The 16,944-nt window shown below is 43.0% G+C and overlaps 1 protein-coding gene across 1 annotated transcript; it reads right to left on the bottom strand.

The window, feature by feature from the left end:
- Positions 1-2,023: 2,023 nt before the first annotated feature.
- On the bottom strand, positions 2,024-13,423 carry otoa (otoancorin). Its single transcript, XM_030785465.1, has 26 exons — positions 13,337-13,423; positions 12,852-12,873; positions 11,212-11,279; positions 10,879-10,947; positions 10,522-10,712; positions 10,088-10,305; positions 8,437-8,561; positions 8,083-8,228; positions 7,779-7,890; positions 7,426-7,647; positions 7,030-7,191; positions 6,687-6,827; positions 6,366-6,421; positions 5,783-5,903; positions 5,553-5,671; positions 5,250-5,385; positions 4,703-4,896; positions 4,376-4,466; positions 4,064-4,208; positions 3,635-3,819; positions 3,334-3,486; positions 3,082-3,224; positions 2,773-2,909; positions 2,574-2,671; positions 2,247-2,427; positions 2,024-2,103 (listed from the first exon to the last, which is right to left on the bottom strand). Exons 1-26 carry the CDS (start codon positions 13,421-13,423, stop codon positions 2,024-2,026), a joined length of 3,402 nt encoding a protein of 1,133 aa, XP_030641325.1.
- Positions 13,424-16,944: the final 3,521 nt, after the last annotated feature.

Genomic DNA, 16,944 nt, shown 5'->3' with positions numbered 1-16,944 from the left:
GGTGGCAGTCTTCTCACTATTGATGCTTTTTTTGTAGTGTACGCTTAACTTTAGAAAAAAAAAAAAAAACTGAGAAAAACGCACGTGTAGCTTCACCATTCATCATGTTCATCAATAACAATAATGATTTTTATTAACGTATTATTATGATGATGATGACGATTATTATGGTTATTATTATTATTATTATTATTATTATTATTATTATTCTTAGCAGGAGCGCAATGAAAGACTACTACTAAGGCACCGGATCTAGGAACGGTCTGCAAAATTGTGTTTTTCACACACTAAATTTCACTCGCCGTTTTAACCGTCGTCGACACCCCACCCCCAACTCCAAAAAAAACAAAACAAAACAAAAAACAAGAGTCTCCGCGGGTCTCGTTAGGGGGACTCTGATTGTTTCGGAGCGAAACACTGCTATAGACGCCCTCAAACGTCAATGGGGGTTGGACGTTTTAACGGTAAAAGACAAGGGTGTGGAACATCGTCGGCCTGGGCGCGCGCGCACGCCCCCCCCCCCCGCGCGCTTGTTTATGAATGTGTTCACGTGGACGAGAGAAAGAATAACGAAAAGGGAAGATACTTCACAGCATAATATTATCTTTGTTTAGATAGAAGGGCGGGGGGAGGGGGGTGGGTGCTAGCAAAAGAACTAGAATGGCTTGATTGGGATTCGCAGGAACGAGCTGAAAGAATGGAGAGAGGGAGGACACGTGACAACGCCGATACAAAACCGAATGCGAGTTTAGTTCGTGTCAAGGGTTACTGGGGGGGGGGATTCTGTAACTTATTGTTGTTTTTTGTTTTGTATGTCTGTCTCTTATCATCTTTGGTCCACAGAATCATCAGATATAGACTCATTTCTCTGTCTCTCTCATAGCCTTGTATTTCTTGGGCACCAGCAACTGATCTTTTCCTGTTTTTTTTTTGTTTCGTTTTTTTTGTGTTTTTGTTTTCTTTTCTTTTAGAGTTTGTAATATGATTGTGTAACATGTTTCTTTTTTGCTTTTTATTCCCCTTTGCCTTTTTGTCAAAAACTCATAACCTGTTTCTAAAAATCAGATTTGTGTAAATAAAGAAAGGTGATTGTAATATTAAAAAACAAACAAAAAAAACTACAGTGCCTGAGTATTTGCTTTTATGTGACACGCGGTACCACGCGACACATTTACATTACGTCGACATTCATCCGTTCAGCGGACGTTTTTATTCAAAAGTGACTTTCAGGACAGGCTTGAATACAAATCGAGCGTGTAGTCATGTTAAGTGCTTAGGACGACACATTTGCCTTTTTTTTTTAAAGAAAAACACAAAACGCATTCGTCGACAAAAAAGTAAAAGTTTATTCTTGTCCCATCATTCCAGTCGCACTCAAGTCCGAGACTTATCGTCACTCAAGGACCCCAAGTCCATCTATAATCCAACAGCCTCTTCGTTTAGTCATGGACTGTTACTGTTCGAGACAGAAACTTTTTTTTTTTTTTAATTTTCATTAGTAGTATTAATTTTTGTAGGGTTTATATGCAAGGTCACGGAATAGTTTGAAATTAGGTTTGCTTTATAGTGCGTAGAATGAGCAAGCAGAGAAAAATGACTGTCGGATGTAAACGGACTAATGCTAATTGCATTACTGTATCAAAGTGCACGTGTTGGACATAGAGCCTTGATTAGTGAAGAGGATGACTTAGTCATTATTCTATATTCTATATCTCCAAACCATTGAAATGTAATAATATATGTATATCTGTACTTAAATATAAATTGATCTGTTTTCCCATGTAGTTTTTCATTCAAATGCATACCAAACCTAGCCACTAAGCAAAAATGTTTTATATATATATATATATATGTATATAAATGTATATATGTATATATTCACTGGATACATACCTATACGCTAAGCAAAAGGCCTCTGGTCATTAGCCATGTGAAAATTATAGAGATTTCGTTGCGTTATTAAATATCAATTCATAAACCTCACTAACTTAGTTGTCAGTGCAACATGAGCGCGATCATCTAGTTAGCCTACAAATCCCAGCAGCATCAGTAGGAGGGGCTGAAGCAGGACTACAATTCCCAGAGTGCTCATTCTCGGCGCCCCTAGAGGAAAGAGTTGTATTTATTTCCTTTGAATTAAAGCGCACTTTAAATTACCTTCAAATTACCTATCATATTTGGCCATGTATCTGAAGCTTTAGGGCTGTTTATATTCGGTCTGTGTATTCTGGTCAGAGAACACTCACCTCCCTGTTGTGGCAATGCATTCTGGGGACTCTGGGTGGGCTCCTCATTACGAGAGTAGGACGTGCCCTCAGCTTCAGCCAATGCCGATCTCTGGGTCTCCGTAAATCCCGCCCGCTGAGCCTCTGTCACCATGGCAGCATTGTCAGGACCCATGGCCCTCAGCTGGCTTACTGAGAGTGCCTGATCAAAAGCAGAGAGAGAGAGAAAAGGACAGAGGAGGGAGATTAAGAGACAGAAAAAAAATAAAGACAGAGAGAGCGCAAGTTTTGTTTTGTTTTGTTTTTTTTACATGCGAGGAAAAACAAAGAGGGATAAAAAAAACTCACAGCGAGGCGACCTGGAAGAATGAGAGGAATAGCAGACTGACTGATGAATGGCAGGACGGAGGCATTGAGCCTCTGCAACTCTGAAGCATTCAGACCAGCTAAGAGGAAAGAGAGAGAGAGAGAGAGAGATGTGAGTCATCTCGTCCACCCTGTGGAGCTCTGGATGTGATGAGATCAGAGTGAAGTGATTCAGACTGACCAATGAGATTGCCCATAGCACTGACTTGGGCCTCGCTCCAGGTGGACGGATCCCCAAACACAGCCACTGCTCTGTCTTTTAGTTTTTCCATCATGTTCAGAGGGCAGTGTACAAAACCCACAACCTCCACAGACTCCCTAACACACACACACACACAACACATTTTTAAATAACACTATATTTTCATTGTGAATGTTAGTTTAGAAAAATGAATGTCTATGTATGTAACCTTAACATCTTAACATCAGCGAGTCCCTTGTCGGTGTGTGTGCGTGCATGTGCGTGCATGTGTGTGTGTGTGTGTGTCACCTGAATGCGTCTGTTTGAAGCTGTTCTGTTTCGTTAGGTCTAATCCCACAAATGAACTGGCCCAGTCCCACTATTTCCGGAGATCCCAGTTTGGACACATTCATCCCTGTCCTCTTCATAAAGCCGCGCCACATGGCCTCCCTCTGTGAAGACCAGTACACGACCATCGTCATCATCATCATCATCACCATCATCATCATCATCATGTCTGCCTCTGCGAGTGTATTTTTTGTGTGTGTGTGTGTGTGTTACCTGTGTTTGGTTCCAGCGGCAGGCTGACAGTATCTCCAGTGTGTCCACAGAGCTGATGCTGAGATTCTGGAGTTCCTCAGGCGTGAAGCCCTGAGACACACACCCCAACTCCACAATCTTAGACTCATTCAGCGACGCTACGGGACCCCAGGCCTGCAATACACACACACACACACATACACACATAAAGCTCTCTTGAGCTCTCCTGTGCTACAATTATGTTGTTCAGAAAGCATGGGGCTTGTGTGTGTGTATGTGTGTGTGTGTATATGTGCGTGCGGTTATATGAGTGTGTGTATACCTCTATGGCTTTCTCTCTGAGCACAGACAGTTGCTCTGCTGTGTAGTTGTGTATTGCTCCCAGTGTGGGCACAGTGTCTGTGAAGGTCTGCACACTCATGTCGGCCAGTTGGGCTGGACTCCAGTACATGTTCCCCTCCCCCAGTTCCTCAATCAGGGACACGGTCGGCTCCAGTAACGAGTTGACTGGGGAACATCAAGAGAGAGACACAGAGAGAGAGAGAGAGAGAGAGATGAAAGAAAATGTGACAGAGATGATGAATGTCTGTCAAGAAAAGAGAAGTGTCATGTTTCCTGTCTGCACTGTTTCAGTGAAAACACAGCAGGGGAGTTGGCTCTATTACTGTGTTGCTGTTATCCAAGGAAATAAAAACACTCTCTTTCTCTCTCTCTCTCTCTCTCTCTCTTTCTCTCTCTCTTTAACACACACCCTCTCTCCTCCTGCGGCGCTGAGCTGGGGGTTGCTCTCCGGCTCCCCCGGTGGTCAGGGTGAACATCTTCCAGCGGAGGATGGAGAGGTTTGGCTCCTCTGGCATGCTGTCCAACAGGTAGGACAGAGCAGACTTCAGCCAGGGCTACAGGGTGGAGAGAGAGTGAGAGAGAGAAAGAGAGAGAAAGAGAGAGATAGCGAGAGAGAGAGAGAGAAAGGGAGGACATTATTGCAGAAGGCAGATGGGAAGAAACAACAGGAATGAGGAGAAAATAACATTCCTTCAGCTTGTTCAGCACACTGTTCTATTACCTTATATGGTAGAGACTTCACAGTAGTGCCGTTCAGCAGGAGGAGGGGCCCCAGTGATGTCATGTCATCCTCTGACCAATTAGAGGGGTCCCTGGGGCAATAAATCGACCAGTTCATTTTGTCAGTTTATCTGTCACACGTAGTATAGCGTATGTATAGTTTTGTTTTTCTATTTCTGCCAGTCAGTTATAAATAAACAAGAAAGTTAAGACTTTTAAAACATCTTATATAACTAATAGCCTAATCCAAAGCTGTTTCTGAGGAGTATCAAAGACATGGCTCTGAAGGAGTCTCGTGATATTTTGCAGTAAGAGCCCGGGCTTTTACCCAAACGTGTCTACGACGAGGGTGTACAGTTGGGGGCGGTGTTGCGGTGGTATGCGGGGGCAGGAGGCCAGGGTCAGCAGGGTCATGTTCAGGACGTCAGGGGACAGAGAGGACACCTGAGACGCGTTCATCTCACACACCAACGACCCCAGGAATGAGACCTCCACAGACGACAGGTTCGACATGTTCTTACCCTGGATCAGTGGATGGAGGATAATTTAGGACTGCCTGTGTGTGTGTGTGTGTGTGTCTGTGTATGTGTGTGTGTATCTGTGTGTGTGTGTGTGTGTGTGTGTCTGTGTCTGTCTGTGTGTGTGTCTGTGTTTGTGTGTCTGTGTGTGTGAATGTGTGTATGTGTGTGTGTGTGTGTGTGTGTGTGTGTGTGTCTGTGTGTGTGTGTGTGTGTGTGTGTCTGTGTCTGTCTGTGTGTGTGTCTGTGTGTGTGAATGTGTGTGTGTGTCTGTGTGTGTATGTGTGTGTGTGTGTATGTGTGTGTGTGTGTGTGTGTGTGTGTGTGTGTGTGTCTTAGTCTGTGTGTGTGTGTTACCAGACAGGTCAGTGCTTTGGCAGTCAGAGCAGGTCGCTGTGGGGCATTATAAGGCAGAGAGGAGAGGTTCGCTTGACTCATCATCTCCAGGAAACGAGGACACACGGCATCCGGGAGACGCGCGATCTGTCCCACTCTGAGTGTTCGTGTGTGTGTGTGTGTGGGTGTGTGGAAAAGAAGAAAGACACTGTCATTAAGAAAATGCATCACAGCTAAGATATCAAAACTGGCGACTTCTGCCTCTGATTTCAAAGAGTGTTCTTCGTTAGCGATAGCAGTGAGGAAGAGGATGATGAAGCTCACGGTAAGTGGATGAGAAGAAAAACAGGAATGGCCTGCAGCTCTGAGTCAGTGACATTGGCAAAATAAGACGCTCTCTGTCTCTCCAGACTGGCAAACAGCTTCTTGGCTGCACAGCGTACCTAAACCAGAGACAGACAGACAGACAGACAGACAGACAGATAGATAGATAGGTAGGTGGAATGATGGATGGAATGATGGATGGATGGGTAGATGGTTGTGTGTTTAGGTACCTGAGTTTTAGAGAGGCAATCAGAAGACTCGGAGAGTGCCTGTGCGGTTTCCATGGTTTCGTTTTGACTGACGCTGTCAATCATGGCACAGGTCAGGCCCTGTACAGCTTTCCCCAGCTTCCTGCTCAAAAAAAAAAACAAAAACAAAAACAAAAGAACAGCCTCACAGTTACAACTCCTCTCATTTAAACACGGTTAATTCTCTCTCATTAACAACTTCAGCAGAACCCATGGATTCCATGTCACATGGACTGAGTAAACAGAGTGTAGTCCTTAGGTAAAACTGAAGGTGAAACTAAGCAGATCCGTTTGGGGTGTCAACAGAGTCAGACATAAGATATTGTCTACTTGCCAGTATCTGTGTTTTGGCAAGACAAAGAAGAGGACTGAGTTGGTTAAGCTTTTGTGCAGTAAAAATGTTCCCACTAACATACACTGGGTGACTTTGGTAAATTTGTCTAATGAGCTGAGGAGAAGAGCATGTTTAAACAGAGGAATACAATGTGTCGTTAAATTATTTATCATTAATTTATTTAGGTATATTTAGTGTCAGGATGTGATCGTTGCGATTTGTCTGTCTCACCGTATCTGCCCCGGCTTAACCTTCTCTCCAAGAATCTTCTTCACTAAGAAAGCGGACTACAGAGGGGAGAAGGAGTGAAAAGGCTATTACTGTAATAACTGTGTTACTGTGTGTGTGTGTCTGTGTGTGCGCGTGCGCGTGTGCGTGTGTGTGTCTGTGTGTCTGCGTGTGTATGCGTGTGCGTGTGCGTGTGTGTGTGTGTGTGTGTGCGTGTATGTGCGTGTGTGTTTGTGTGTGCATGCGCGTGTTTGTATGAGTGAGTGTTTCAGCGTGTGCGTGCGTATGTTTGTGTGTGTCAGTGTGTGTGTCCTTTCTCTGTACCTGAGCTCGGGTCCAGCTGCGGCCTCCCACTTCATCCACTGTGCTGAGATCAGCTTTATCAAGAGTAGACAGAGACAGAGTGGACAGGAGAGAATCTGGAGCCTTCTTCACCAGCTCAGGCACACTCACACCATCACTCAGCTGAGAGAGAGACAGACAGACAGGCAGACAGACAGACAGAGGTCAGACTGCTCTGTAACTATGTCCTTCTGTCCAGATCTCTTCATTCCATTTCTCTCTACATAACCCATTTTTCTCTCTCCCCCAGTCATTCACTCTCATGCTCACTCAAACCTCTCTCTCTCTCTCTCTCTCTCTCTCTCTCTCTCTCTCTCCATCTTACCCCTTTGAGCAGAGCTTTCTTCTGCAGGGAGGACATCTTCTCACTCACACTCTGTAGGCCTTCACTTCCCAGAAGCCCCTCTGCTTTGACCTTTTTAAGGATGGCACTGCCCACCCCTCTCACCACTGACCCCAGAGAGAGCAGCTTCACTCCTGTTATACTCTATGACAGAGAGAGAGGGAGAGAGGGAGAGAGAGAGAGAGAGAAGATGACACAGCAGAAAAGACGTGACAGATGTGACCATGGATGACACACAGGGAAAAAAGGAAGGAAGGGAAGGAGGGAAAAGAAGAAGAAGGAAAAAAAACAAGTAAGTAAACAAAAGCAACAACAAAATATGGTCAAGAATAGAAGCCAGACGTCTTTCACTTCTGCTGGCCTTTAGGTTGGTTGTACCTCAGAGTCATTGAGCAGAGCTTTGGCCAGGGTTTTAGCCTGAGCTGGGTTCCAGGTGGTTTGACTCAGGCTGGACAGAGTGTTCTTTAGGGCCTCTGGACTGAACTTGGACAGGGTGGAGGGGGGCAGAACAGACACCCCTGGACCTAGGGACTGGAGCAACTCCGGGGTTGGAGAGTTTTCACCTGTCGCAAGTAACTTCTTCACCAGCTGTTTCTTAATCTAAGAGGAGAGAAGATGCAGTTAAAATCAAGGTGAGGTCAGTGTAAAAGTAAATATATAAACAGATAAACTTAAATTGCAGTATCTTACAGAAGCAGCAGGGGGCGATATTGTTACAGGAAAATGCTGACCTTATCAGTGGCAGAGGTATGACATTCCTTCAGCTGAGACAGAAACTTCTTACTCTGACTCACGTCTAGAGACGAGGTGTCGTCATCATAGAAACAGGCCAGAGAACCAAGCCTAGTTCACAGAGAGATTTGGAAGTCATGAACTATCTATCTATCTATCTGTCTATCTATCTATCTATCTATCTATCTATCTATCTATCTATCTATCTATCTATCTATCTATCTATCTATCTATCTATCTATCTATCTATCTATCTATCACACCAACACCCACCCAGCCCCACACACACACACGTTCAGACACCTGTCCATGTTTTGGAGAAAGTTCTGATGGTCAGGAGAACATTCCCGTCTCAGTCTGGTGAGGAGAGTTCTACCCAGGGAGGGCTGTACCTCCCCCACTGCCTGGAAGGATGTGGGGAACTCAGGCGCCTCGTAAAACTCACACAGCTGAGAGAGAGAGAGAGAGAGAGAGAGAGAGGTTGTACTAGCATGGTATAGTCTTTGGGTGTAATGACAGAGCTTTGAGTTGATGTCATTTTTGGTAATAAAAAAAATCTGTCTAAGAATTTGTCTTGATGTTTGTGTACTGTGGTTATTATGTTAATATGTGTTGTACTGTATGTGTGTGTGTGTGTGTGTGTGTGTGTACACATACCTCTTTCTGTGGGATAGTCTTGATGTCTTGCGGGGGCAACTGGGAAACAAAGCGTCCCATCATTCTCAGCACTTTAGCCTTCAGCCAGGGCATTCTGGGAGAACAGGCCTTTAGATCAGAGTCACCTACAGAGAGAGACAGAGGGGAATAGAGAGAGAGAGAGACAGAGACAGAGAGAGACAGACAGACAGACAGACAGAGAGATGAATGAGGTAGGGAAATGGACACAAACACATATTAACAGACACCTTTAATCCAGAGGAGACACTGTCATCTCACATCAGCTGTCCATCTCATCTCACATACACACACACATGCACGCACACACACACACACACTCACTCACTCACTCAGTCATCAAACACATTTTTTTGCCAATGAACAGACATGAATCTATTCATCCTCCACTGTGCTCTCCTCTCCTCTGTAGATCAGACTTACTCTCTGTGTGCATCTCTCCAATCCCTTCTTCCCACTCTTTCTGTCCCCACTCATCTTTTTCTCTCCATTTATCCACCTCTTTCTCCGCTCCCCACTCTCTCTCTCTCTCTGCCTCTGTCTTCTCTCTCTCTCCCTCCAGGCCTCTCTCTGGAGGTCGTTTTCCACCGGCTGGTGTTTATGGAGGTGTAATAACATGTGTATTACACCACACGGTTTTAACAGGCAGCTTCAACATTTGGCATATGCTACAGCACTAATGCATACACACACACACACACGCACAGAAATGTATGCACATGCACATGCAGAAATATTTGATGTTTCATGCATCCATCATTGGCAGATGTCAGAGGAGTTTCTCTCTCTCTCTCTCTCTCTCTCTCTCTCTTCTTTTCACACACCACACACTTAGACACACACACACACATACATTCCAATGAATAGACAGCCTCTATTCATCCCCCTCTGGTCCGTTCTCAGTACTTTAAAAAAAGAAAACTTACTCTTATCTTTTCCTTTGTCTTCCACATCCCCCTTCTCCCCTTTCTCCTCCTCTTTCGCTCCCTCATCCTGCACTCCTCCTTCTCCTTCCTTTTCCTTTTTCCCTTTCCCTTTACTTCCACTGTGTGTTTTCTTTCTTTTTCCCACCATGCTCTCGTTCTCTTTCCCCATCTCTTCTCCTCTCTCCTCTTCTCTCCCTCCTTTTCCCACACTTCCCTCCTCTTTCGCCACGACTCCTCCCTCTACGTCGCTCTCCTCATTTTTCTCTCCTTCTGCTGCGCTCTGTTCTTCATCCACCTCTTTTTCTTTCTTCCCTGAGTTCCCTCTCTCACCCTCTCCTTCCTCTCCATTCTCCCTCTCTTTTCTCTCTTCCTCTCTCGCTCCTTCCTCCGCCTCCTCTAAAGCTCTCTTTGTTTTCACCGACGTTGGCTTCCCCTGTCCCTTTTTCGCCCCCTTTTCACCCTGTCTGTCTATCTCTGCTTGGCCACCATTCAATTGGTTGTTCTCTGGATCAATAAGGAAAATTGATAAAACGGTTATTCATACCAAAAAAAACAAAAAAAACAAACAAGCAGACTAAGTAAAGACTCATAAACATGCAATTTCATAAAGCGTTTTTTTTTTTTTTCACAGATAGAGAGAGAGAAGTTAAATGATCGATCATGGCCATTAGCTTTGTTAAAGATGAGGAGTTACATGTCTGACTCACCCGCCATTGGTTTCATGTTTGCCAGCTGTGGAGGCCTTGTGTCTGTGGGTTTGAGGCCTGAGGGTTTTGGGTCACTGGGCAGGGGAACAATGATCAGTCTTTGTGGTTTTAAGGTGCAGCGGAATTCGTTCTCTGCCACTCTTTCTTTCACCCAATCTCTGATCCTGGACTTCTGTTCCTCAGAGAAAGAACTAAACACCTCCCTAAACAGCTTCATCCTACAAAGGTGAGAGAGAGAGAGAGAGAGAGAGAGAGAGAGTGAGTAAACAGAAGAGAAAGAAAGAGAGAAAGAAAGAAAGACAGAAAGAAAAGTAAATCAAGGATTGATTTTGAACTTTAAATAGTTTAGCAATGTAAAGAATCAAAGAAAGAGACACAGTGTTACAAACAAACGCACACCCCCCAAACACACACACACACACACACACACTCACATTTCATCCAGACGAGGGTTGTCCAGATTGGGGGGCAGGTCTATCTGAGCAGGGGGCATGGTCTCTAGGAGGGGTTTGGCTGCCCACAGCAATTTCCCAAGAACCTCTGCGTCGACATTCGCCCCCTTTTGGGACACAACCAACCAGGCAAGAGGAGCTGCAAATGCTCGCATGAAACAACGCGGACTATTCTGAAAGTGATTGAGAGATGGAGAGAGAGAGAGAGAGATGGAGAGAAAGAACAAGAGAGAGAGAGAGAGAGAGAGAAAGTGATTAATCCATGGACGAGAGAAGAAAAGTCAAACTCAAGTTGTGATTGGAGTAGAGGATTTGATTGACAGACAGATTGGCACTGACCGTGGTATTTTTCATGAGTTCGATGAGTTGTGGTAGACTGCTGCAGTTCCACATGTTCTCCATTACGTTCTACATCAGAGAGGGGCGGGACAAGGGCAGGGGGTCAGCAAACAGAAGGAGAGGGACATTTGAGCATTAGTCAAGTCCTTTAGATTTACCACTTCATTATTCAAATGAATATGAACTCTCTCTCTCTCTCTCTTCCATAGTCCTATTTGCGGCGGAGCCATTTTGTGTGTTTTTGGGCAACCTGAACCCCTGTTCGGCCTACCCTACCACATTCTCTCTCTCTCTCTCTCTCTCTCTCGTGTGTGTGTATGTTTGTGCGGTCACCCAGTCTGCCTCGTCTACGGGGGGTCCTGTGGTGTCGTTGGGGTTGTGATTGGTGCGGAGCACAGGACCTTGGGGGACGGAGGAGAGGATGGAGTGAAAGACAGCTCCTGGGTGTGGTGACATCCTGTCTGTCACTGACATAGAGCTGAGAGAGAGACAGAGAGAGAGAGAGAGAGAGAGATGGACATGGGCAGAGTTCATTTGCATGCTTTTAGCAAACAGAGGGTTTATGTCCTTTTTCATATACTTTAGGAAATGAATTGTTATTGCAGTGTTGTTCATTAGTATACACTCTGACGAGGGTTTTTTTTTTTGTTAAACAAATGAATGGTGATTTTATGGTGAATGCTTTAGATCTACAGATTCCTCTGACCCAGAGTGTCAGAGTGAAGAGTGTTGTGTTGTGTTGTGTTTTATTGTGTTGTGTTGTGTTGCTTTGCATGCTGTTGTTGTGCTACGCTGTGTTTTGTTGTGTTGTCTTGCATTGCATTGCATGCTGTTTTTTGGCTGTTGTTGTGCTGTGTTGTGTTGTGTTGTGTTGCGTTGTGTTGCATTGTGTTGTGCTATGCTGTGTTGTGTTGTGTTGTGCTGTGTTGGCTCTCAACCTGTTGAAGTAGCCCATGATGGGTGGAACCTGGTGTCCTGTAACATAGCAACCATGGAATTAGACAGTTAGACAAAAACAATGCAACGCTCCAAGGTGGGTATTCCAGAAAGTGGGTTTGGTGAAAACTCAGAGTTAGTTAACTTGAATTTCACTCGATTAATAAAGTGTTTCGTATTCATATTCATATTCGTAACTCAGAGTAAGTAGTAAACCTCCTAATAGCAGTGCCTGCTGGCTTAATTCTCCTAGCAAAACAAAGTCATAAGTCTCTTCTATTAGGAGGTTTACTACTTGCTTCGAGTTAACTAACTCAGAGTTTTCACTAAACCAGCTTTCTGGAATACCCCACCAAATCTATTCCACTGAAAAATGTTTTTTATCTGTTTGAATCACCTCTCTTCTAAGCATAGGTCTTCTAGTGTATTTTAATACATTTTAATAAAACATTCTAGTGCAAAATAGTCTTAGAAGTGCTGCATTTACTGCTGAAGAACTCGAGTTTATTTCAGTAATTTGTTAACCATTCAGACAGTATAACTGGGAGAACTCATTGTTTTCAAAGTTTCTTCTCATTGGGTCTACTCTGATGAGTGTGGATGAGTTTTGAAAACACAAAACATATCCATTCTTATCATTCACAGTGAATGCTCAGAGTTGATTTAGTACAGGCAAATTTGCTTCCTTCTGAACAGCTGCAACTGTGTGATAAGAGAATAATGCATACGTATTTAATCGCATCTGTCCTGAGATTCAAATTTCCGGAATTTTCCATAAGCTCTGTGGAAACTGACGTGCGCTCTCTGACCTCAGTCCGACCTCGAGGAGGATTTCAGGTGGACATTATGCAAACATCTGTATTCAAACACTCAGTCTGGCCCTATCTTGATTCAAATGAGTCAGTAGACCAGACAGACATGAAACCAAACTCATATCTGTTTAAGCAGCACTGGTAAGATGTGTATGTGTGTGTGTGTGTGTGTGTGTGTGTGTGTGTCTCTGTGTGTGTGTGTGTGTCTGTGCATTCTGACCTCACCTTGTTTGGAACATTTGATCATCTGAAAGGGAAACAGAGACAATGACATCAAACAGAGATCATTGTAATCCCGTCTTTCATCATCAGCGATATTGAAAATGTATTTGCAGAGCTGACGTTTTGAAGTTTCGCGGTCTAATGAGAGAGATGGTTTCATAATGTTCAAAATTCACTTTCCATATGAGGGCAGGAAGAAGCAATCATTTTATGCCTTATTTATTGTTCCTAAGGTGATAACAAACTGAATTAACTGATAAGTCAATGATATTAAAAATCTTTTTAAAATAACACAAAAATGCTTATGCATTATGTTGATGATTATTTGACTTCGCAGATGAAACTGCAGCTAATTCCAAAACAAAAACAACATTTTGGTGGGAAAGGTTTAAAATAGCGAAAAATACGAAAACATCGATTACTGCACAATGATAACAATGAAAGCTGTAGGTACTGCTGGTTTAATGTTTGGTGTGTTGCTTAGTTACCAGGGTCTTTGCCATTTCATGGAAGTTTGGAGGCAGGGGAGGAAAACCTTCAGCTGATTGGTTACGGTCAGGTGACATGGCTGACATCATATACTGTGGCATGGCTGTGAAGAGCGTAAATGCATTTGAGTAAACAAACAAACTTGTTTCTTCACATTATATTTCCCTTGAAGTGTTCTGGGAAACTCTTACAATGTTGTTTAGATTCCTACTACTCTGCACTGCACTGACAAAGGCGTGCGTCATTTTTCACAAATGCTATTGGGACAGTGAATTATGAAGTATGTTAGTTGGAGAGACAGAAATGACATTAAGCTGATAATTAACTACAGCTTACCAGTAGCCTGCAAGGCCAGTGGAATGAGTATCAAACTCCCCCAGCATGGAGACATGGCGGATTCCACTTTCTTACTCCTGTATTTCAGGGCCTAACCAACACAGTATCATAAGAGGGGTGAACATTTTTTTTTCAATTGCATTCAGCAGCTTTAAACCTTTACTGAAATGGCCTCCACTCCTCAAGCACCTCAGACAGACAGACAGACAGATAGATAGATAGATAGATAGATAGATAGATAGATAGATAGATAGATAGATAGATAGATAGATAGATAGATAGATAGCTGTATTTGTTGAGGCAGCAAAATCATTTGTATTTGTATTTTTATTCAAATAAAAGTGGAAATAGGCGTAACAATCCTGTTTTCGATTTATTACACTTCTAATTTTAGGATATTAAAGTGTTAATATGAGTGTTCTTCAATAAATTATTACCATAATTTTATGAACACTTAAATGTAATATTGGTTTATGGCTTTCATAAACCCAGCAATAAACGTGTATAAACTTCACTTCACCTCAAACTTCACTGAAAAGAAAATCATCCTAAAAGTAGCATACAGTTCCTAATCCACACTCAAGCCAATCAGCTAAACTCTCAACTAATAAATGCCTATGTGAACTGTGGACCACTAGTCCTAAGTGGAGGACGTAACCGTGTGACACGCAGGCTGAGTGAGCAGTGAGCACAGCGTGCAGGTGAACTAGCTACTAACTACATTGCCAGAGCTAAAGTAGGCTAATCTCCTCCGTGGAGCAGCTTGTGAAGTTATACTTTAGTACAGGTCTCACAAATAACGAAATACTTAATGTTTTGGAACATCAGCACCACATCATCACAAGTACCAGGGCTTTGAAAAGATTGTGCAAGAAACTGTGTCTGTTCCGAAGAAAGAACCTCACGGATTTGGAGGAAAGAACCACATGGATTTGGAGCCACGAGAACAAAGTCGTAATTTTACGAGAAAAGGGTCATAATATCACGAGAATAAAGACGTAATTTTTGGAGAAAGAGTCATATTATTATCCGAATAAAGTTGTAATTTCAGACTACGTGTTGTATCAGAGGGGAAGTATCAGAAGAACAGCCTGACGTCTCCGTTAAAATGAAGAACGGGGGGCATATTGTGAAGTTATACTTCATCATAGGTTTCATGAATAACGAAATACTTAGTCTTTTGGCACATCAACACCACACTGCGGCAGGCTGCTCCTCGGATCCTCTTCTGCAGTTACGACTTTATTCTCATAATATTACGACCTTATTCTCGAAATCTCAGATACTCTGTCGTAATGAGGAACACCATCTATTTGACCTGTTTTTTTTCTTCCCATAACTTTTTAAGATATCTTGTGAAATAAATATTCGTAAAAACCTACTAGTTGTGCCTTGCCGAATACCGTATTCGGCCCCGTCCCTGATAGATAGATAGATAGATAGACAGATAGATAGATAGATCTTCATACATCCTTTTACAGAGTCCTGTATTTTAGGATATCACATTTCATACAGAAGAAATCTAGTAAAACACACATTCGTCATGGCTATAGTAAATATACTCTTTCGTTTAGCCGTGATTAATGGCTAAATTGCATATGAAAGGGATAATGGTATCTATGTTCCTACAGAAATATCATATGACATGTCTGTGTAGAGTTATCCCTGATGGTGGAATAGATCCCACTGGACTGCCTCTTGTGTGACAAACAAAGACACCATGAATTACTTAAAAGTCCAATACTGGCTTGCTGTACTTAAATAAAAACAAATACTCCTGTAAAATGAAATTAGTACAGTGTCGTAACAGTATAACAACGGTGATTTATATAGTATTAATCTATGATACGTAAAATGTTGTTAATGAATTATTTGAAGGTCGAGTCTGATGGATTTGCTATAATGTTCCTATTACAAATCGGAATTGCACTTGGAAATGCGTTATTTATTGACTCCACGCGTATTTATCTCCTATTTCATAAGAACGGGTCATGGTAATCATGTGTTTACAACATCATTTCGGTGACGCAGTGGCAGCCGTGATAGGTCATGCCGCGACTCCGTGATATGACACACACAGCTGCTTATATTACGATAACCGACACGCAAAAAGCCATAGCGTCATTTAGATAACGGCACACAACAGGTATTTAATGTGATGTGTTGTAATAATCACACTCTTGCTGTAGAATCAGCCAGAGAGCACTCTGGAGCGTGGAATAAAAAAGTACATTGTGACATCACAGACTGACAATGAAGTGTACGCTTGAATGGTGCTGGAAATTAGTAGGATGGTGTTGGCTAACACCAGCACGGTCAATTACCAAAGTGTAACCCGAATAAATTATTAAAGCAGTGAACTGAATCACACACACACACGTGCGCGCGCGCAGGGGACTATTCTCTCTCGAAAGTTTCTGAGTACCACATGGCTGTCAAGTGTGTTTGCTTTGCAATAAATGTGATTCGTTTCGGGTCATTCAAATCTGGATTCAAATTGTACATTCAAAGGGGCGTGGTCTATTCAATTCAAATTCAAATTTATGAAGCTAACACACACACACACACACACACACACACTCAAATGTCAGATCTCAAACACAGCTCATGAGGCTTGCAGTCCCCGAACGGTGCTTTTCGCCAAAAATTCAAAACGCTTGTATTCTAGGAACTGCTCTTGACTCTTTGTACTCTCATTAACCATTCTTCTGCAATGTTCCACTGTCGTTATGGTTTCTGTTGTCATGCCGATGTAAGGTCGCGAGGGCAACATGGGAGGATTTGGGAAAGCTGCCTGGATACGGGCTGCGTGGGAAACATCTCGAGGGATCGCCGTTTAAAACGGGGCGAGAAAAACATCACCTCTGTAAGGTACATTTAGCTTGTGCCACCTGTCAGGACAACCACTTCCACTGGGATCGAACAGTTTCCACGTCAGTCAAGCATCGCCTATTCTTTCGCATTTCATGGCTTCGTGGACACCATGTCACTATCCATCACTGCAGTCAATTGAAATAATGTTTAATCCAGTGCAGCTAATCCGCTACTTGTTTCCTTAAGATTAACACGAGAATTATGGTTAGTGCTATACTGACAATGGTTTAACCTGCTGATTAAATGTTCATTGCATATAGCGTGTGAATTGCGAACAACATCAACAACAACAACAACAACAATGACAGCAACAACAATAACAACAACAACAATAATAATAATAATAATAATAATAATAATAATAATACAGTGCCCCTTATTATTTTGGATCATATAC

Source organism: Chanos chanos, chromosome 9 (genome assembly GCF_902362185.1).
Source record: "Chanos chanos chromosome 9, fChaCha1.1, whole genome shotgun sequence".
Lineage (NCBI taxonomy): Eukaryota > Metazoa > Chordata > Actinopteri > Gonorynchiformes > Chanidae > Chanos > Chanos chanos.
Note: the sequence above shows the minus strand (reverse complement) of the source record. Positions and strands in the feature narration are given on the sequence as shown.

Coding starts and splice junctions, on each gene's coding strand:
- otoa (XM_030785465.1), bottom strand. CDS start 13,423: ATGTCAGCCATGTCACCTGACCGTAACCAATCAGCTGAAGGTTTTCCT. Junction 7,891..8,082: donor TTTCTCCAAAACATGGACAG/GTGTCTGAACGT, acceptor TCTGTGAACTAG/GCTTGGTTCTCTGGCCTGTT. Junction 2,428..2,573: donor TTCTTCCAGGTCGCCTCGCT/GTGAGTTTTTTT, acceptor GCTTTTGATCAG/GCACTCTCAGTAAGCCAGCT.